The sequence below is a fragment of the Cololabis saira genome, chromosome 2 (assembly GCF_033807715.1).
Source record: "Cololabis saira isolate AMF1-May2022 chromosome 2, fColSai1.1, whole genome shotgun sequence".
In the NCBI taxonomy this organism is placed as follows: domain Eukaryota; kingdom Metazoa; phylum Chordata; class Actinopteri; order Beloniformes; family Belonidae; genus Cololabis; species Cololabis saira.
This window is the reverse complement of record NC_084588.1, coordinates 35,809,144-35,832,194: the sequence shown is the minus strand read 5'-3', so window position 1 is coordinate 35,832,194 and position 23,051 is coordinate 35,809,144. Positions and strand designations below refer to the sequence as shown.

The 23,051-nt window shown below is 39.4% G+C and overlaps 1 protein-coding gene across 1 annotated transcript in view; it reads left to right on the top strand.

The window, feature by feature from the left end:
* LOC133463077 (CUB and sushi domain-containing protein 1-like) overlaps positions 1 to 23,051 on the top strand; it is a 604,241-nt gene that overhangs the window by 275,220 nt on the left and 305,970 nt on the right. The window contains exons 4-5 of the mRNA XM_061744534.1: positions 9,269 to 9,463; positions 10,300 to 10,507. Coding sequence (XP_061600518.1) covers positions 9,269 to 9,463; positions 10,300 to 10,507 — 403 coding nt within the window. The remainder of the gene's footprint in view (positions 1 to 9,268; positions 9,464 to 10,299; positions 10,508 to 23,051) is intronic.

Here is a 23,051-nt window from a genome sequence, read left to right as displayed (position 1 = left end):
GTGATCCTCAACATTAGCAGGACAGACTGAGCTGCTCTGAGCTAAATTATCTGGACTACTTACCACTTTCTTGGTGCTTTTTTTGCTTCTCCTGTTTTTTTTTTCCTTTCTTTTGTCACTGCCAGACGGATAGCTTCTCTTCATTTTGATAGACCCACTCTTATCAGGTTTGTTTACAAATGACGCAGTGAGAGATACAGGGAGGGGCTCTTTAGGGCTTTCTCCACCAGTTGACCACTGTCATTAAAAATTCTCCTCAATAGGCGCTTACATACTGGCATTCGGTAACATTTCCGTAAAAGTGGGCCTCCATTGGCATTTACATACTGGCCGAGCAAGAGAAAAAAATACCACAACCATGTGTCCTAACAACATGAAATCGGCATTCCAGAACCAAAGTGGTACTCGATGTCATGTGCGTTCAAATAAGAGAGGATGTCAATCAGGTTCATTGTGCTCATATTAATAAAAATAAAAAAACAGTGGTGAAGATTGATATCGTTATAGTTCTTTTAACATGAGCGTGTGTAAGCGGGATGCGCAATTGTGCAAGAGAGACGCGTGGATGAGAGGATGATGGTGCCCTCATGTGGAGAGGTTGATCGTGAAGGTTTGAACAGTGCAACCACACAGATTTAGCTGCCTGTACAGCATCAGTACAGCCGGAAGTGTCAGGGTCTTTCTCACCAGCTTCTGTTTATGAGCGGGTTTCAACTATAAGCGCTGCTTGTACTTGGAGCGAGGTGTGACCCCTGTTCTTACAACTATGGTCGACACATGTCAAACGTGATTCGAAAGTTGTTAAGTTTTCACACTTCTCGCTCAGTTACGTAATGGGTGGATGGCCCTTACATACACGACTGGGATCTCCTTTTTCACACCTTATGGTCTACCTCAGGAGGTGTAAAAAAGAGGTGATCAGATTTTACGTCTTTCTAGAAAGCACCGGCACCGTGACCAGCAAAAAAGGGAAATATTCTGCAAAGAAATGCCAGTACGTAAGTACCTATTGTCACTGCTGTGTTGCGATTCAAAGCTGGTTGTCCCCCCCCGGGGGCCCCCTTCTGGCTCAGGGCCCCAAACGCCTGTGATTATGCTAGCAGTGTCCAGGCATTAATTTTTAATTCATTCACACCGCGTAAACCCCTGCAATGGCGCGTCCCCCATTTTGGGAACCACTGGATTATGCACAGTCTGTTTTAACACTTCATCAATAAATAAATAAGTTAAAGGGCACAATGACTTCAGCGCCCACACCCTGGGTGGGGTTGGTGAAAGGGCCTTTGTGTGTGTGGAGTTTGCATGTTCTCCCCATGTCCCCTTGTGTAGCTAATGTGAGCTACCCTCACAAAAACATGCACACAGTCCTGGGCTATACATGCCCCCTCTGGCCAGCCGGGGCGCCAGATGGGGTGGGGAGGATCTGGCCGGAATAACGTGATCCTTCTACGTCCGGCCAGAGAAGCCGGAGAAGCCCCACACTGTCTGGTGAAAAGAAGCTGCTCACTCCTCAGGTTAAGGAGGAGACCTGAGCTCAGTGCAGGGCCCTCCCGGGGCTGGTAGAGGGGAGCAATGCCCAGGACTGTCACTTAGGTAGAAGCTGGGTGATAAAAATGGGGAAAATAAATAAATAAATAAGTTAATGATAAATTAAGTGAAGGAAACAGGTCCATGATTGCTGTGTCCCAAGACCTTTCTTTGAAGGCTATACTTATGAATGCCAATGCTTATTATATGTACTGAATAGGTTAAAAGGAAAAGTGTTAAGGTTTAAGCAGTTGCAGCAAAGGTGTGCTCCTTTGCATGTTCTTAGGTCTTAGGTTAATAAGTTCATACTTCCTGGAATTTCACAGTAGTAGTTTGACATATCAAGACTACCCCGACCAGCTATCGCCCTTGGCCATAACTGGTCACGAGGCCAGTTTTAATTTGTTGTTATAGAGCTTCTAACGCATTATATCTAGGGATGTTTTAATATATTTAGACTACGGGAGCACTGACGGCACTTGGGAGTCCATTTATCTCCGGGGCACTGGCATTTTTCCAATTGCAACAGCTCCGCATTGAGACACACAGATTACAGGAATATGGTGACTGTCATTTATTAAAACACAGACACAGCGGGATATGACTGGAGGTGTTAATGGATTATGGATCGAACAAACTGAGGGATGTTGTCATTGTTAACTCAGGTTCCCAACAGAGATGTACAAGGAAAATGTTTTAAAAATGGGGATTGGTGCTTGGCAGGTAAAATAAATATTGTCATCATTTTATCCCAGAAGGTGCACAATAGATTTTTAGTGTGAATATACTGAAAGAAGTTGCTTATTTTCAATTACTCTTATGCTACATTTTTGTATTTTTGTACCTTCTTACTCTGCAAGCTTTCAAATGAACAAATAAGTGAACAGTGGCTGTCAGTTTGAGCTTACCAGAATTTTATTCATCATTCCAACCAAGAAAATTAAAAATGAGTTTTCTGATTTGTTGTGGTTCTGCTTGATGTTTAACAGTGTGATAAGAACTTCTCGTACATCTGATAACTACGGAAGAGTATTAGGGCCACTAAAAAAAAATAATAATAATTCTGAGAAAAAAGTCAGAATTCTGAGAAAAAAGTCAGAATTCTGACTTTAATCTCAGAATTCTGAGAAAAAGTCAGAATTCTAGGCCACTAAAAAAAAAATAATAATAATTCTGAGAAAAAAGTCAGAATTCTGAGAAAAAAGTCAGAATTCTGAGAAAAAAGTCAGAATTCTGACTTTAATCTCAGAATTCTGAGAAAAAAGTCAGAATCCATCCATTATCTATACCCGCTTTATCCCTTGTGGGGTCACAGGGGTCTGCTGGAGCCTATCCCAGCTCATTTCAGGTGAGAGGCAGGGGGTTACACCCTGGACAGGTCACCAGTCCATCACAGGGCCACATGTAGACAAACAAACCATGCTCACAACCACACTCACGCTCACACCTACGGGCAATTTAGAATCACCAATTAACCTAGCCAAAGATCCTCTATACACAAGATAGCGCATTGCCGTTACTGGCAACGGTTTGAAACGGTATACACTTCCGGTCTCCTAAGTGGGCGTGGCCGCCCTCTCCCCACATCGTTTTGGAACATACAACACTAAATACAGTACAACTTTCTTCCAAAAAGACTTAAATAATAAAAATAACAGTATTATTAAGCAAAGAAGCAAGTATTATTTTAGTTTTAAACTTAATTTTATCCAATGGGAAAACAATGCCAAATCTCGCGAGAGTGTGTTGCTCAGACAGAGACAGGTCTCAAACAAAGTTCATTTTCTCCTAATCTGTCAGTCTGAAAGTTGCCATTTTGGTGTCAGAATGTTCAGAAGGTTTGTGGCTTTTGAAAAATGGGTCCCATATTTACTTAGGTTACTATGGGGCGAAGGAATTGGTAATAATCTGTGCTCACGTTCACTTTTCCCATAGGACTCAATGGACTCAGGACCTACTTCCGGTCTCCTAAAGGGGCGTGGCAGTCACGTGACACAGATACAGGAAAACGAACCGTAGTGGGCTGTCTCGTTTATAGAACGTCTCTGACCTAGCGTGAATGTTTTTGGACTGTGGGTGGAAGCCGGAGTACCCGGAGAGAACCCACACAAACACGGGGAGAACTCCACACAGAAAGGCCCCTGCCGGGCCTGGGAGTCGAACCGGGGACCTTCTTGCTGTGAGGCAACAGTGCTAACCACTAAGCCACCGTGCTGCCCCCCCCCCCCCCCCCCCAAAAAAAAAAAGTCAGAATTCTGAGATTAAAGTCAGAATTCTGACTTTTTTCTCAGAATTCTGACTTTTTTCTCAGAATTCTGAGATTAAAGTCAGAATTCTGACTTTTTTCTCAGAATTCTGACTTTTTTCTCAGAATTCTGACTTTTTTCTCAGAATTCTTTTTATTTTTTTTTAAGTGGCCCAGAATTCTGACTTTTTTCTCAGAATTCTGAGATTAAAGTCAGAATTCTGACTTTTTTCTCAGAATTCTTTATTTTTTTTAAGTGGCCCTAATACTCTTCCGTGACTACAAAGTAGTAATTTTTCTAGTTTGTGTTCTGTATTTTAAGAGATCACAAACATCAAACACGACATGTTGATGAGTCAAAATACAGTCAAGCAGTTGGTTTTTTTTTCAAATTTTCGTTTCTACTTTTACCTTGGCCATATTTACAATTTTTGTAGAGATACACCGATTGCAATTTTCTTGGCTGATTTATTTTTCCAGTTTTTTCCAGAATGTTAACTTGCTGATACAGATTTTGAAAGCCTCAATTTTCCTGAAGAACTAGTAATTATCAAATCTTTTTAATAGTCCAAGCTCCACAACTTTTTTTTTTTGGCATCATGGTTTTTATTATTTAACATGTATTACATTATGGATGAAGCCTGAATGATGACTCACAGAGTGTGCTAAAGGGGTTAAGGAATTCACTGAAGTGAGAGAATAAATTATCTTCCCAATCACGTTTCAGTAAATCATTGTTCTGAGTTGGAAATTAAAGTATGTGGAATCTGTTGAGTTGTAAGTGAAATATGACTGAAAGATAAGTCATGTTTTAAAATGATCATCCTGGAGAATTTGTTTGGGGTACTGAGCGAAGAAAGATGCAAAAACAATATTCTGGAAAACTTTGGAAACATTAATTTATTTAGAGGAGAAGAAAAATAAAGATCAAATAGAAAATAAGATGGAATTGTCTATGCACAATGATTCTGCAAGATACTAATATTAATCAATAATTAACAAAAGCTTGTATCAACACTTCAGTCATCCATCCTTTCCTTCTGCAATTTCCTTATTCCTTCTGGCTCCCACAGTTTGCTTCCGACGCCCTCCTATTGTGTTCCTCTTCTACCATAGCGTGTATTTTCTCTCATTGTGTCGTCTTAACTCTGCATTGTTCCCTTCCTTTCTCTGCATGTGGCTCTTATCTTTTAGGCCCAGCATCATCATGTGTCTCACATCACCTCTGGATCCCTTCTGAAATAGCGCCCTCACTTAGAGTTGCTTTGGAAATATATACAGAACTGGCTAAAAGGCTGCAAGGGGTCGAGAGGGACAAACACAACAGAGGAGCACAATCACTCACTTTCAACACACACACACACACACACACACACACACACACACACACACACACACACACACACACACACAGACATTGTGTAGACTTCAATAAACATGTTCTCTAAGCCTGAAATATACCTGCTCTTTATCATGGCTTTCATACCTACCCATAGTTCATTTGGCATATTGGTTGTGCTGTCATAGAAAAATGATACAACACGTATGTGAGATGGAGTAATCACTTAATCGTGGGGGGCGCTAGTGTAGGGCAGTGCAGCAGTTGACAACTAGCGACCAGTCAGGGAGATCATGTATTTACTGGCTGGCTGTGCGTACGCACAGACACACACGCCACAGGGATGCCAATTAGAACTTAGAGACGCCCACTGTATGTACCGAGTTTCTTCACTGACTACTATGCTGGCAGTTTAAATGAATAGCATTCCTTCTCACTACCAAGCAAATCTGGATCAAACTCAGAGGAGGTCATGCCCTTTAGGAGCCATAAAACAACATGCAGTTCAGTTTTACTTGTCATTACATGTGAATCAAAGGAAGCATGACTTTCTTATAGTGATGAAGTAGTTTTTCGCAAATGTAATACACATCCAATATCCAATATTATTTAAAGATACTATGATTTTAGTAACTTTGGACATGTAACTATGTTTACCGGGCAAGGTAAGCAATAATAAACGACACCCCTGTAACAATCTTTTAATTGCAAAAATTGGTTTTAATTGGTGGCATGACATTTTTGTATGTTGCACTTCTGTGTTTGGTGGTTTTTTCTACCCAGATTATCTGTTTTAATGAGATAATGAGAGGCCTGTTGTCCTTGGCGCGTTTCCGGAACAGAATGCGAGCACCATGGCTCCTTTAGCACATTTAACCAGTTTTAAGTGGTCCAGAATTGGAATTCTCTCTTTTCTCTCAAAAACAACCCCTATGACCCTATTTTACAAATAAATAGAATAATTAAAATTCTAAACAAAGGACTCCTGCAGTATAAAGAGATCAATGCAATTATGCTACATAATACATCCACTGACAGCTAATTTGATTTTCTCCAGTGTGACTGTGCCAACCAAGATTTTTCTATTTTTTTTTTAACTGCTAATTAAAAACAAAGCAAATAAATCAAAGCATTTTGCATATAACTCATAATATTGTCTAACACCCCCTAAAATACTATGATGCAACTTAAACCCGGCGTTACACAAGGGTTCAAGATAAAGCAGCGTTTGTTTTTAAGGAACCCATTTGAAAAAAAACGGTACTTGTTTAGACAGGTGAAATGGCAAATGTTTTCTGAATTTGTTTGGTAAATAGCCAGATTTGTGAAGACATGTTTGACATCTTTGGTTCATAGTGTGAAACAAGGTCCTGGGGAACCAGTGTAATGACTCTGCTTGTACCTTTAGCCCTTGCAATGGAACTGCACAGCACCGTGCTCATCGCACCACCCCTACTATGGTCTATAACAGATGTGTAACTCAACCCCCCCTTCTCAACTCTCCAGTCTCCATCTACATCAGCAAATTTGCCTTCATTTTGTTCATTAAGTATTTATTCACTGGAATGGTGTGAATCTCACCCCTCGGCTGAAGGATTTGTGGTTTCAGCAGCTGTGTCATGCTTACTCAGACAGCTCCAGTGCATCACTTGAACAGTCATTGTTAAATACAAATATAAGTAATACTAAGCCTGATATAATGTTTTCCTTAAACTATTGCTACAGGCATCAGACATAATAGTAAGGCACAGAAAGAAATATTCTCTGTCTTAATTTGCCAGTATCATTCAGTAGTACTTTCTAATGGCTTTAATTTAATTATTATCTCTTGGGTTAAGGATAACTGCACAGGTAAATTAAAATATATTTTAATTAAAACCAATTTTCTTTTTAAAAACTTGCTTTAATTCTCATTTTTCAACATATGACACATTTGGGTCATTTTTGGTAAAACCATCTTTTAAAGCAATGGTGGATTCCCAGCAGAAATGAGCAGAGCTGGGTTTTTTTTTAAATAATTTTTCTTCTATTTTTTAAATGTGTAATCTGCAACTTGACTTAGGTAAATGTGATGTAGAGTTTGTAAAATCCCCATGGATAACTACGTGATTCTTAATTTTGGCTCTTAAACGAATATGAGACACATGAATGTATCCATTGGTCATCTACCACTTTTTTCCCCCTCATTTAGGTGTGTGAAGTTTCCGGAGTATGATAAAAGTCCTAAATGACACATCAGTAAAATAAATAAAAGAATAATTTAAAGACAAATTAAGTAAGTAAAAGTATAATTAACTGATTCCTCCAAATCTTTTCTTCATCGTCAAAATTATGCTTTTCTTTCTACAATTCAAAAGTTGCAGGATGGCGGTTTCCATGTATGAATATATTCTTCCCATAAATATATAAATGGGTCACCCTTAAATACCAAAATGAAATGATGCTTTGGAAAAGCAATCATACATGCACAAAAATATAGCAACTGACAATATATGCACTTTCAGCTTATAGATCTTCCACATTAATTGCGTTTTCCTATAAGGCCTAACATGCAGTGTGAGCTGATACAAAATCAAATGCCAGATGTCGTTATGTTTATCTCGGACCTCACTGCCTTATCTCAGATTTTTACGATAGGTCTGCAGATTATCGGTTTGTGATCACATTATGAAAAAAGCATATGCATGTGTACCAGTACCATAATCTTTTAGACAACCTCTGCAGACGGATGTCTGAAAGATTGTGACATTTCAAATGAGGGAAACTTGTTGTGCAACCGGGCAGTTAATTTTCTTTTTAACATGCCAGCTTGGCAGCAACAGGTCTTTACAGTCATGTACGTGTGACTAATGACTTGGCTTGGATACATCATTTTGTCCTCTTTTCATTGCTTCCTTCCTTTCATCTTTCTGCCCATCTATGAGTCTGTGCTTTAGTTCAGGCTCTGGTCTTAGCTGTGTGCCTCACCTTATTAAAACAAGGATGTCTGTTTGGACAGAAGACAGTATGGTCAGTTGAGTGTGAGTAAGTTGCCTGTGATGCATGACCTCATACAATCCAAATAATGAGTCAATTAGAGTAAATTATACATGTTTCAGGCCCACTGAAATTAGTTCACATCTGTTTTCTTGTCTGAAGGGAGCCTCTATCTCTCCTCTTTCCTGTCTTCTCCTCCCCTATCTTTCTTTTCCTCCGTCATTCTTTCTCCAGTATTTCCTACAATTCTTATTTTCTTCTCTCTCGACTGCAGCTTCATCCCCCTTTCTCTTTACTCCTCGTGTTCTCTTCCTTGGGTCTTCCTTTTGCCCCTTCCCTCCCGTTTTTCCTTTCTGTCCTAGATCCCAGGGTCTCATGGTGAAGCTTTGTCTAATTACTATGCTGGCGTTTAATTGGAAGAGCACACACAAACATGCACTGACTCACTGAATACCCCTCACATGCAGGCACACTTTGCTATTCGTGCCCACAGATAAACAGACACATAAAATCTATTACATACACACATTACACACCCAGCAATTTAACATGCTCCAGTTATACAAACACACATAACACGGTGTACACTAGGGTTAGAGCCTGTGGAGATCTTCCAGGTTGTGTTAGAGCCACTGCGTGGCTGCCCCTTCTGTGGAGCTAAGGCACGTTGGCTACAGTCACAGTTGATTTTGGCCTCGTTATACCGTGAGCTTGCCTGTAGCTGCTCCCGCTGTAGAGCTGTGTCATTCATGAATGTGCGACAGCAGATGCAACATGGAGGCAAAACGCCAGCCAGACAACCCAATACCACAGAGTCACTGACATATTTTTTTGGGTTCCTGGAAAACTAAGTGTACATAACCAGACACGTATCTTTTCTTTCATTGGGTAATTTATCTCTGTGTTGACTGTGAACAGAAGAATGTGCAATTGAAGAGAAAGAGGTTCTTGCTTAATGATAAGCATCTGTTTTTGGGGATTGTAGAACAATAAATGTCCAACTGTTTGGTTTTTCTCACGTTTTCTGTCTTTGTTTGATTGGTGCACTTAGTTGTTTTTACCTCTTTTTTTAGCTTTTAAAGTCATGGGTAAATCTTTAATTTAAAAAAAAAAAAAATTTTTACGATCAAAAATGTTAATAGCAATTTTAAAAATAATCTCTTGTCTTCTTTGTGTTTCAGTCCTGCCCAGCCACACATGCGGCACCCCTGGACTCATTCCAAATGGAGTCATTCATGGCTCGCGGTACAACATCGGCGACAAGATCCGATACAGCTGTGAGTCAGGTTTTGTGCTGGAAGGACACGGCATCCTCACATGCATTGTATCACCTGGCAGTGGAGCACAGTGGGACTTCCCATCACCGTTTTGTCGAGGTAGATCTCTCTCTCTTTCTTTCTTCAGTGCTGTGATGTTCCATCATTATGTCTAGATCATTGAAGATAAACAGCGGTAAATTCTTTTTGAAGGAGTTTTCGAAATATCCATTCATGTGATTCAAAGAGGGAATTAAAATATCCCACGGTTTAACTGATTCAGAAGAAAAAAAAATAAAATTAAAGTTTTCTCACAATAATTCACTTCCTTTGCCTTTGTAGAGATGTAGCGTATCTTCCATTATGAAAACTAAATAAAAAAATAAGGGAAATAAATAATAAAATGTTCTTGCTAAGTTCATGAGAATTGAAAGACCTTAACATGAGTTCAGTAGCTGGAAGATAGAAGCCTTGGTGTATTGATTTCCTTTACAGCAACGGAAAGGCTCCACTCAAATTGCTCTCTAAACTACTTTGTGAACCACACGGAGCCTAAAATCCTCAAGCAAAGCCCCTCTAATGATCCATTCATCCTCAGACAAGAACAGAGATGTCCATGTTTCCCCCATCACAGGCGGCTGATGGTTGAACGGCTCAGCTCACGATTTTGGCAGACACCCAGATGTTGTGTTATTGAAAATCCACTAATGATAGAAAATATTGCTAATTCATTCATAATTATATTTTATTAGCATGTTAATTATGTCCATTTATCCATTGACATGATATAATTATCTGTTTATCTATTGACTCAACATGAAAGTTGTGGATTTTTTCTTTAATTTGAAATTAAACTTTAACCTATCAAACGGCACCATGACAGTAACAAAGGGACGCTCAACCCACGGTTTCTTATTCTTCTCATTCTTTATTTTTGTGTCTTCATTTTTAACCAGCGGAGGGAGCATGTGGTGGTACTTTTCGAGGCACTGCAGGCTCAATAACCAGCCCTGGATACCCTGCAGAGTATGACAACAACCTGGATTGCACATGGTCAATCCTCGCTGAGCCTGGGGACACTATAGCTCTTGTTTTCAATGACTTCTTATTAGAAGACAAATATGACTTCCTGGAAATCAGTGGGACAGAGGCACCAAGCATATGGTAAGACATTTCCTGCATGTCATACACATTTAGAGGATCACTTGTACAGTATATCACACCTGTAGTGTCCTGAATCCACAGAAGGAGAGAAACAAGAGACAGAATAACCCTTCATAGCCTTGTTCTCGCAGACATTTTCATGATTAAGTAGCCAAACATAAAACTTCATTCCTGGGCTAGACGATTTGTTCACAAGAAAAAGAGAACAGTTGTCTTTTTCACTGCAATTTTCTCAGACACAAACACTTTTAAGTGGGACCTTTGATATCAAAAGGGTGGTAATAATGTCGTTGGGGCGGACGGATACAACTGCTGATTGATTAGCTGCACAGGAGTTCTGTTGATTTCCCTGATATATTCAGGTCCCATCGGGCAGGTGATAAATTGTTGTGTTTTCTCAGCCATTTTCCGTGGCTGTGCTTGGAAATTGCTACTCTGTTGTTCCAGAACACACTCTGCTTTTTAAATTTAGAGAGCTGTTGGAATTCGCACCAGCTTGCTCAGAATATCCCACACATCCATTGAGAGTTTAAATGTGTTTTTGAAGGGGAGGAGGCGTTTTCGTGGTTAAGCAGGGATGGTTGTCACTATTCCAAGTTGCCAAAAAAAATCTTGTGAACAGAACGTGAAAAAAGTTGTTTGGCATCCCTCGGTAATAATGCTGTTGCTTACCAGCCAGCTCTGCTCAGCGGCAATAGTTCACAGCAAATTTTTCGGTGCCTTCAGGTGGTCTGAGTGTGTTATGATTGTGAAGCAGCACTTTACTAAAGTGGAAAACAGATTTATAAACCCTATAAATTACAGCACTGAATGCTAAAAATTACTGCATTCTCAGCGTAATCTGGGACATCCATTTTTAAGCAGTAATTTATGTATCCCTCTATTTCTTTTTTTTTAATGAGTAATAATTTTAAATCTATTTGTATGAATCTGTTATGGTTTCTGAATCTGTTTGGCTCTTCAGTCGGTTTTTTCCCACTGCTGACATGCCTCAAAGGATTTTTTTCGAACAATACATCAATAATATTGGTTTTCACTTAAATAACAGAATAGTGTGAAAGTGTATGCTTATATGTTAAGATGGAAATATGTGAATATGACTGCAGTAGCGGGATTTTATGGTATTCAAATCAAATTATTAAATCTGCATTCAAAGGTTTCTTAAAAAAAAAAAACTTCTGCAAAGGATGTTTTCCATGTGTAAACATGGCTAATGATTTAGGCACAATCCCCAAAGAAAAGAAATGGAATAGGTTGACAGATAAATAAGTGGATTGAAGGAAGCAGAGAGAATAACAGCAGATGGAAACTAGAAGGAATGGAGAATAATTGCGCGTTAAGTGCTGTCACTTTCAGAGCAGTACACATCAACCGTGGCATTCTCCTGATACTGTGTGTGTGTGTGTAGCATGTGTGCGTGCCTGTGTTTGTCCGTGTCACGCCTTAAGTGGCCCCCTGACAGGGTGAGCTTTTGATCATTACTCCAGGCTCTGACAGATTACACACACTCAACTACTGACACACATATATTGGCTCTGACACTATAATATTCAAGGACCACTGTCAAGTCATCCTCTGCAATGCAGATGGAAAGCATGGAGCGTGGCACAGAGAGAGCACCTAACATTTGTGAAATTGTAAAAGAAACAATCAGAAATGTAAAAATCAAAATCCTTTGATCGGCAAGAAGATTCCAAGTTGTTGTTAACATCTCTAAGGTTTGTGTTATTTGATCAATCCAAACTTTCCCAGTCAGGTCTGCGGTTCTGCAGTTTTACGTGATTGACTCACAACAACAGCTGAGAAATTTCTCTCTGTGCTACCGTCAAATGAATTGATGAAGAAATAGAATAATAATTGCACATGTATAGGTTTAACATGAACTAATAAGCCAGATGCAAAAGGCTCCCACTGGGTTTGAAATGTCATGTTACAGGTTGCACTTTCCAAATGTTGGAAACTATTTCAGTCAGTGAACCAGATGCTAAAAAAATGTTGCTAAATTCATTTAAATGAGCTTCTGTCATGGAAAATGGGATAAAATTCCCAGTTTTTCTCTCCAGAGGACGTATTAAGCAATGATTGGCATTTTCATCGCGGCTTGTGGGCAGGTCATTGTAAGAATGAGTGACACCTGACAGGACCACTGTGATGGTTTCTTCCTGTTTACACAGAGCTCTCTCTGATTGGCTGTCCCAAAAGCAATTTCCTGTTTCATGTTCCTGTCTGCTGGCCGGCAGGCTGAATGTCATGTTGACTTGCTGTCACACACACATGCTCATATAAACGTGCACACACAAAGTGACGCACAAATAAGTATGCATGTTTGTGTGTGAACTAAATGTGCGTTTTGATGTAAAACTGTTTTAAACCTTTATAATTAAATACTTTTTACGGATATTTTGTTAACATTTATGAATTTCTGCTCAAAGTCATGATCCACCTTGAATACAATTTCTGGCCACTGGACAGCTTCTGGTCCTTTTCATGAGAATTTTCCATACTTCTTATCTCTTTTCCTCTTTATCAACCCTTCTTCTTTTTGAATCGCTCCCTGCTCCCAGCTTCGTTGTGTTTCTTATTAATCTCTTTTTTTTTACTGTCTGGCATTAGTAATGCCCTCCCTCATTTAGGTTTGACTCCTTTTTATCACTTTTTGACCTCTCCTCAGGGCTCTCCTCACCATTCACCTCCTGCCACATCTTTGTCATCCGTCAGCCCCTGTTTTCCTCCGCAAACTTAGTTAGTATTTCTCAGACCTCTCATTTTTAAATTCCTTTTCTTCTTGACATATGAAAAGGTTCTTTACTATCTCCTTGCCAGACTCCTCTTCATGTCTCTGCTGTCATCTCCATCTTCGCTGTCACATAAGTGTTGCAAAGCAGGCTCCATTCTAATTTTATTTAATATGCCCATCTTCCGGATCATTTCAAACAGCCTTCATCTTTCATTTACTCTTTTTTTGTTGTTGTACTGCACTTTTCTATTCAGTCTCAGCCCCTGTTCTTCCTCCTCTCTGACCTCTTGTCGCTCCCTCACTGCCATGTCAGGGAGCTGCCTGCTCTTTATGAATAATGGAATACCTTGGCTATATCTCATATTATATGTTTCCTTTTCTATTCTTAATGTTTCACTAACTTTTTAATATTCTGACATGGTCACTATTTGTTTGTAAAATTTTCTTACGCCAACATTGATTTGAACTGAATTGAATAATACTTTAATATTACATAATCATATTATTATCTCATTGCATTCCGCTATGAAAATGCATAAATAGAAAATGTAAAACAAGTATATGAAAAAAGAAAGGATTCAACACAAAAGTCAGCAAGATAAACTATACTATAAGAGAGTTTATGTGGAATTTCCTGAGACTACCATCAATGCATTGGGGTGTTGTGTTATTAGTCTGAAAATAAGTGAACTGATGATGTTGCACTTATATTACAGGTGAACTGTGTTGGACTGCAACTCACAAGCAATAGTTACAGCAGGGAAACTAAAGATGCTGCTGATTGGGAAAAATATAGACTTTTAAGAAACTCATGTAAGGCAAGAACACGTAACGCTAAATCAGATTACTATAAAAATCAACTCTCAGTTCTCAGTTCTGGAAAAAACATTAATAATGTCCTTAACAAACCCAATAAAAATATTACCACAAAGATTTGCCACAATAATGCAATCTTCCAGGATATTATCCAAAGTGCCCTAGTCACTTCACTACACAAGGGGGGAGGTGATCCAAACGAAGTCAATAATTACCGCCAAATCTCCATTATCAACTCCATTGCAAATATCTTTGAAACATTAATATTCACTCAAATATCACAATATATTACTGAAAACAATATTTTGTCTCCATGCCAGTCCGGTTTCAGATCAAATTTCTCAACAACCACAGCTCTTCTAAAATTCACAAATGATACATTCACAGCTTCTGAAAATGGTAAACTCACTGGTGCAATATTTCTGGATCCCACTAAAGCTTTTGATATTGTTGATCACTACCTTCTACTGGAAAAACTTTACTCAATTGGTATCTCTAGAAACTCTCTTCTTTGGTTCAACTCTTATCTCCATAACAGACGTCAGTGTGTCAGCCTTAATGGAATCCAATCCAAATATACAATTGTTGAGAAAGGAGTACCACAAGGTTCATCCCTTGGACCACTCCTTTTCTCCATTTTCATTAATGACCTCCCAAAAACTTGTTCCAATTGTCAAATACACTTATACGCAGACGACATAGTAATATATACATCCGGTAATAACGCATCAGTAATTGAGAGAACCTTACAAAATGAATTTTCTATTGTTCAGTATTGGCTAGCATCGAATAAACTTTTGTTAAACACAAAGAAATCATGTTCAATGTTGTTTGGTACAAGATTAGGCCTTGGGAATAACCCATATCTTAATATTTTTTTCAATGAACAGGTGACCACATTCAAACACCTCGGCCTCTGGATCAACCCATTATTTTCTTTTAAACATCATATTGAGTCCATCACAACCAAGTTACATCGCAACCTAGGCATCCTTTACCGATCAATAAACTGTTTTACTCTACCAACAAGGAAAAGAATTGTCACGTAACTATTATTACCTTTTTTAGATTATGCTGATGTTGTTTACCAGAACACCTATGAACCACATCTTCAACCTTTCAAAGTCATTTACAACAGTCTCTGTAGATTTGTCTTAAGGTGCCCATATCGAACTCACCACTGCTCCATGTATCATTCATTAAACTGGTTACCCCTCAGCTCAAGAAGACAATACCACTGGCTCCAACTCATATTCAAATGTATCCACTTTAGTTATCCATCTTACTTAAAACAATATCTGTTTCCATATACATCCTTATATTCTCTTAGAAACACTCAGCAACCCTTCTTTTTCGTTCCTTTAACCTTTAAAGAAATTGGCAGACGTGCTTTTAAGTTTAAAGCCCCATCAGATTGGAACAACTTACCCATTAATATAAGAAAACTTAATTTGTTACATCTCTTTAAAAACTCACTATATTCCAACCTCAATAAACCATGTAGTTGCCTCTAGTGGTATTGCCTTCTCATTTTATTTGTATTTATTTATTTTATATACAATGTATCTATTTCTTCATATACTGTATCATAATGATGATGATAATGACTATTATTAATTAATATTTTTGGTCTTCTTGCTATTACTGCATTGTATGCAGTGTTTACCTGTGTTCTTCAGGTGTGGTAGGTCTTGGGGACTGGTGTGTGGGTGGGTTTGTGTGTGAGAGCCTTATGTATGTATTATGTATGTTGTATGTGACTGTTTTGTATTGTGTTGTATGTTTTTTTTGGACCCCCTTGAAAACGAGATGATTCATCTCAAGGGGCTATCCATTAATAAATTTACTTATATATAATAGTTCAATATCCAGGATGAAGAGGTGGTACCTCACATTAGCATGTCGAAGGTTTTTGGCATGTATTGTTAACAAGGATTGTAGTCCCTCCTCCTTTGAAACCTCCTGCCCTTTTTGCAATCTCTGTGACGGCTTGATGGAGAAGTGTTGGAGTCAAAAGCATATCCCTGCAGACATGTGTTGATGAAGTGCATAATACTTAATTCAGCAGTCTGGTTTTGTCTTCATCAGGGGTCCAAGCTGTTCAAGCGAGCTCACATTCTCCGGGATGATTCAAAGAAGAAAATCTTTCAAACTTCCTTCCATTTGCTCTCCATTTACCTTTTACTCTACACACAAGTGGGATTATATATAGGAACATCTGTGCCAAGTATACATTTAATGCTCAGTCTATATGAGACACATGAACAAAAGTGCTTGAAGGCAACAGAGCAAATATTATGTCAGATATAATGTTCCAGACAGACAAGTTGTGCTAAAAATGACACCTAGTGATTTCAATACGTGTTGTTCGGCCAGAGTCTGGGGTTGCAGCCTTGAATATTGGCTGAATATCTCCAGCTCTTCAGACAGAAAAAACAATATAATTTGACATTCTTGTTCAAGTCATGCATTTTCTGTCTCTCTATGCACCTGTTTTGTGCATCACAACAAAGCGAGAAACAGACACACTGGGCTGATGATTGTTGGCATCATGCTCGGTTGTGTTGCAGATAGTTGAAGGTTTTTGTCTGCTAAAAGATACTGGAAAGAAAAGGAGGATTTTTACAATTATTCATTTCTTGTTTACTGCACAGCAGTGTGGCGATGCTTCTTCTAAAAGCTCAAGTGGTCAAAGAGGAGGGATCTTTTCACAGCTGGGGCCTCATGTACAAAGAGTGCGCACAAAAAAACATGCGTACGACGATTTCTACACTCACGGTCGGATGTTCAAAAAGTGACTTGAACGTGAAAAGTTTCGGTCCTTCACGCACACAACAATTCTGGTGTATGCACATTTCTGAGGTTTTGTCCATTACGACACTCGCTGTGGATGCAGTGAAGTCCAAAATATCAGGAAACGTGATGTCAACAATAAGTTCACGCCCACACGTGAAGGACACGACAGTCCCCACATTACCAAATAAGTTACACACTAGTGCAGCTGCAGTCTTCGGGGACCACACTGATGTGCTGGTCCAGGGTTAAGACTGGACCATCAGCTGGTTTAGGTCATCAAGAGGATCCTCCTGGATCGCTGCCCTGAACTGGACCCAGTAACGCTCTGGTTCAAACCAACATGATACTTTCACCGGGAGCTGCTGACAACTACTTGAGATAAAAGCCAGATCCTAAAACATCCCATAACTGTGTCTGAACAGAAAAACATTAAAACACAATTTGCAGCAAATAACTGGTTCTCTAAAGTTGTGTTTTTAAATAAAACTAACATGTCACTGAAAGGTTGGTTCCTACAAACTGATGTGAATCAGCAATATATGAATAAAGTTTTTATTGAATGTTTAGGCTACTTTCAGTCTTATATCAAGTCGGCTGCAGGTGCTGCAGGACTCCAGAAAGTGTTTCTCCGGTGATGGAGGCCGGGACCGAGACCGATCTCTCCTCCTGCGGATGCAACACTCCAAGTTACAGCAACTTTGTTTTTTATTTCTCACGTTTGCACCTCAATATAATCCCGTTGGCACAAGTTGTCTTTATTTTTCTGCAGCGGAGGAATCAGATCGTGATGCTTCATGTTTTAAATATAAGTTTATGTTGTTCACATTGTTATACTTATGAAAGAGGTGATCGCGGACATCCACAATGCCAACTATAAGACTCAATACACGTGTACATTGGGCATCCGTTAGTATAATATGCATGACAATAAAGCGGAACGAGGAGCTGTTTTTCGCCCCACCAATTTAAGTTCTGGTGTCGGTTCTTAAAATACAAACGAGAAGAAAAAAGTGTAATGAAGCACTAACGCTAAATATTAACATCACAAACCCTTATGAATGTAATAAGACCATAACTCATCACAGAACGCAACACGAGGTTGCCGAGGAACAATGTAACCCATAATGCAATGCGGCCAACACAACTACAGCACGTTATTAGGGCCCGAGCACATACAGTGCGAAGGCCCTATTGCAGGGGTGCTCACACTTTTTCAGCATGAGAGCTACTTATAAAATGATCAAGTCAAAATGATCTACCACCTACAACAAAAAATGCAAAACATATATTTATTTATAAATATATTGAGGATTCTTTATATCGCATGAGCCAATATTGCACAACACAACACAATGAACTATGTTCACTCAAAAAACTATGGATCTTACCAAGAAATGTTCTTATTTCTAACCTAAAAATGCCATTACACCTGATAACACACATAACTTAAAAGGTTAGGTGTTTTTCCCACGTGTTTCAATTGAACTTTCATTTGCGTCAAGCAAATTTGAAGTTCTAGTTAAGTTTTAGAGTTTTGGCAGTGTTCAAAATAAAATGATGAGCCCTGCTGTATTGGAGCACATTAGACACCAGTGCTGCTTGTTTTATCCATGAATGACTACGGACCTAAAATTGAAAACTACCCAGTTAGCTTTATTACGTTTTTATTTTTCTGACATTTTCTGCCTTTTCTTTTAGTTAAAACTGTAGCGGGAACAGAGGTTTATATACAGGGTAAAGGCTGATTTATGGTTCCGCGTTACAACAACGCAGAATGGTGCGCGTCGCTGCGTACCCATGGATCTATAATATTAACTGGATGGGACGTCAAAAATGGCCGCCCATTCATTTCAATGCATTTTACTCAGCCAGCGCATACGCCGAAAAAATTTAAAATAAAAGTTAAGCACTGAACTACATGTGTCTCCCATCTGGGCCATTGCAGACTGCCTGAGCATGGCATGTTACAAAACAAACATATCCGCCGCCTCTTTCTTCCCCCTTTAACGTGCGCAGCGCATGGATGTATGGCGCAGCGTCAGCACGTTGTGTCGCATTAAATGTAGTCCGGGCATAATACGAGGATTTGAGCTGGTGAAATTAAACGAAAAAAAAAAGAAATTAAACGATTCCTCGAGGCAGAGAAAATTCCTCTATCATTTTTTGTAATCGAATTACTCCAATTATTCGAGGAATCGTTTCAGCCCTAGAAAAAACCAAAGGCTGAAAACTGGCCGTAACTCGGCTTGCTAGTTAGTTAGCACTTAGCGCAGTTGTTTGCTCATGCGCAGCGACCTATGACCTCAGACAAAATTCAGATGTCATCTGATTGGCTGCCCTGTATATCAATCAAAAGACGGGATGGATGATAGGTTGACGTAAATTTTTTTTAATGTCACGCGATCTACCAATAATACCTTTGCGATCGACTGGTAGATAGGGAGCGACGTATTGAGCACCCCTGCCCTATTGTATCTGTAGGAATTTTTTTATTAGGACCCGAGCACTTACAGTGCAAAGGCCCTATTGTATCTGTAGGAATTCTTTATCAGGGCCCGAGCACTTACAGTACTTAAATTCTTTCTTTCATTATGGGCATGCCAAGTAATGGCATGACCATATTGCAATCGTCCAGAATGGCCCAAAGGGCAATGTTGCTAGCATTTTGCTAACAAGCTAAAGTCGCAAAAGTCCCACGTCACACCAGCAGGTGTACAGCATGACCCCGCTCTGATGTGGAAAAAAAAAATCCCAAAAAAATAAAACACGCCCGAAAAAATGAGGAAAAACATGAAAATGAAGGCGATATAATGGTATACAGAAAAGGTTTCCCTTTTCTTATTATTATTCCGCACTTTTTTTTGTCCATTAATACGGCCCGAACCGCAACGTGCACCCATGCATGCCATACATCGTTGGATGCGTCTCCATCGTGCCTCGATGGTCATTACTTTTCTCAGTAATAGGGGTTACCGTGGCAACGCTAGTTGCCAAAGAGCAAAAAAAAAAAAAGGCGAAAATTCGGACGCTTATTGCTCGGCCGAACTTTGTCATAAAGACATCGTTCAAACTTTGAATCACTCGGCCCGATTGGCACTAACGGACCATACAACCTCATTATGCCAATTATTACAATTTTTGCGATATTGACCTTTCATTTTTTTTTTTTTTCGTTTGACTTGGGACGCTTGTTGCTAGGCAACAGGTTATCGTAGAGACATCGTACAAATGTTCCCCGACTCAGCACGCTGTGGACTTCAATATATTCAAATTACATGAAGCTGCGATTTAAGGAAATTTTATGTCAAAATCCATGCCAAATAGCCCCATTCATTCGGATTGGGTTTTTTACCATGGTGAAAAAAAAACCTATCCGTTAACGTAGCCTGAACCAGAATGTGCACCCATGCATGGCATACATCGTTAGATGCGTCTCCATCGTGCCTCGAGGGCCCTATTGTATCTGTAGGATTTTTTTTTTTCTTTCTTTCTTTCTTTATTCTTTCTTCTGACGAAAGGAAGGCCTCTTTGCCCTAAACATGCCCGAAGAGTCACCAAATTTTGCACGCAAGCCAGGCCTGGCGAAAAATTTGATATTTAATGGTTTGCATTAATGGGCGTGGAAAGATGGCTTAACAGCGCCCGCTAGAAAAGTTTGTGCCTCAAGCCCCAAAATACGGTTTGACGTACATGCACGGAAATCGGTACACACCTGTATCATGTCGCAACTTAAAGAAAAGTCTATTGGCGCCATGGCCGAAACCGAACAGGAAGTCGGCCATTTTAAATTAATCGTGTAATTTTGGCGAAATGTATGCCATTCCTTCGGCAGTTAATACGGCCCAAACCGTAACGTGCACCCAGGTGTGTTATTCATCAAAATGTGCGTCTCCATCCTGCGACGCTGGCATTACTTTTCTCAGTCAAAAGCGTTACTGTGGCGACGATAGACGCCAAAAAGCGTGCCCCCACTTCATCTGGTTGGTCCATATTTGATAGTTCCTGGGTCATGGGTCATGGGTGGTGTCATCTGACTCGGTATTGAGTACTTGACCTTCATTGGCATGAGTTAGCCCCGCCCCTTCTTCTGATTGGTCGATATGTGATAGTTCCTATTTTCTGCCATAACTTTTGAATGGTTTGACATAAAGAGTCGTGGGTGGTGTCATCAGACTCGGTTTTAAGTCCTTGAACATATTTGGTGCAAATTAGCCCCGTCGCTTCTTCTGATTGGTCAATATTTGATGGTCCCTATTCTCTGCCATAACTTTTGAATGGTTTGACATAAAGACTCGTGGGTGGTGTCATCGGACTCGGTTTTGACTCCTTTACCTTAATTGGTGCAAATTAGCCCCACCCCTTCTTCTGATTGGTTGATATGTGATAGTTCCGATTTTCTGCGATAACTTTTGAATGGTTTGACATAAAGACTTGTGGGTGGTGTCATCGGACTCAGTTTTGAGTCCTTGAACATAATTGCTGCAAATTAGCCCCGCCCCTTCATCTGATTGGTCAATATCTGATAGTTCCTACTTTCTGCCATAACTTTTGAATGGTTTGGTATAGAGAGTTGTGACTGGTGTCAACCGCTAAATGTCCAGGCCTGAAGACATCTACATGCAAGTCATACAAGCGCTTCCACTGCAGCACACCTGAACGTGCACAAGGGTGCGAGGGCCCGTTCATCGCTGCTTGCAGCTTTAATTTTATTTTTGTTTCACTTGTTTGTGTAAGTTCCTTGTCAGGATCAGTGGTTTTTAATAGATATTTATCCTCATCATCATATTCAAACAGATCTACTGTACTTGAGGGAGGAGACAGGGCAGAGTGTTGTGCTCCCGCATGTGTGTTCAATTCCACGTTGATTATGATGTTCAAAGAAACGTGCGTGTTTTTAGGGGTACACACAGTTTTGAACATCAGAATTTTTTTTTTCGTACGCAAGAATTCCACGCACGGATTCACATTGAAATCCACGCACTATTTGTACATGAGGCCCCTGGTCTTGGACACTGGTGAAGAAATACTTTACAAGGCACATCACCTTTAAAAACATATATTACATAAATATACATACTTTGTTAAGTATACTAGATCAACCTAATAAATTGGGTGGTGAGCGTATGTAATAACTAATGTTTATTACCATGAAATATTATTTTTAAAAGATTTAATTTCATCAATATTAAAGGCATTGCTTTCAAATTGAAGAAAAATTGGTCAAATTGAGAAGTGCTGATGAAAATGAATAACCTCAGACACTTCACTAAAATTTTTAAAGGTTTGAGATGTACTACTTTCAAACTAGTCTCCGAAAAATCATCCCAAATGCATTTGAAAAGTAGGCGAGTGGGCCCCCTGATAGCTCAGTGGGTTGAGCAGCTGCACCATATGCAGAGGCCATCGCAGTAATGCAGGCGGGGCAGGTTCAAATCCCAGCCAGTTATTGCGTGTCTTATCCCCCCATTAAAATGAACTTAACTCTCAATGCTCATTGTGGGACACTAAGCTAAAAACGCCAAAAGTCACTTCATATTGCTGTAATAAAAGGGAACTTTTTGTGAGTAGCAAAGTCCACAATGACTGATGAATAGATATTTCATCGGCAAAGCACATGGAAAACAAAAAGAGCTGTTCCAGATCAGAAACTGTCTTCAACAGAAGAAAATGTATCGTGTGTCCACAGTTCATTTTTGTTCTGATCAGTTTATGTCTGCAGTTATATTCTTAATTTCTAAAACTATTCATTTTCTCTTTTTTTTTTAAATCTCCATCTCATCTTGGGGTCTTCTGTAATATCAGTATATTTGTATACTATTACTACTACCGCCCCACTTGTAACACACAAGAGTGTGGGACAAAGAATAGTAGCTACAGGAGGTACCGGAGGTACAGGAGGAGCTAGGACTCATGACTGAAATAATCAAATATTCTTTAAAAGAAAGAAAATTGCTTTAAGTGGAGAGAAGGAAATATGTCCATGAATCTTAGGGATGGTTAGGATGGCTGCTTGTCCTTTCACATCCATATATATTCATGGTGGATGTGCACTACAGTAGGTTGGAAAGAAAATAATAACTCACAGGAAATAATGACATGCGTAATTATAATCAAAATGAATGTGTTCAGTGTACACAGGGTCTGAAAGCTTAACAAACAGCAGAAATTGAGGTATCAGAGCATAAATAATCACAA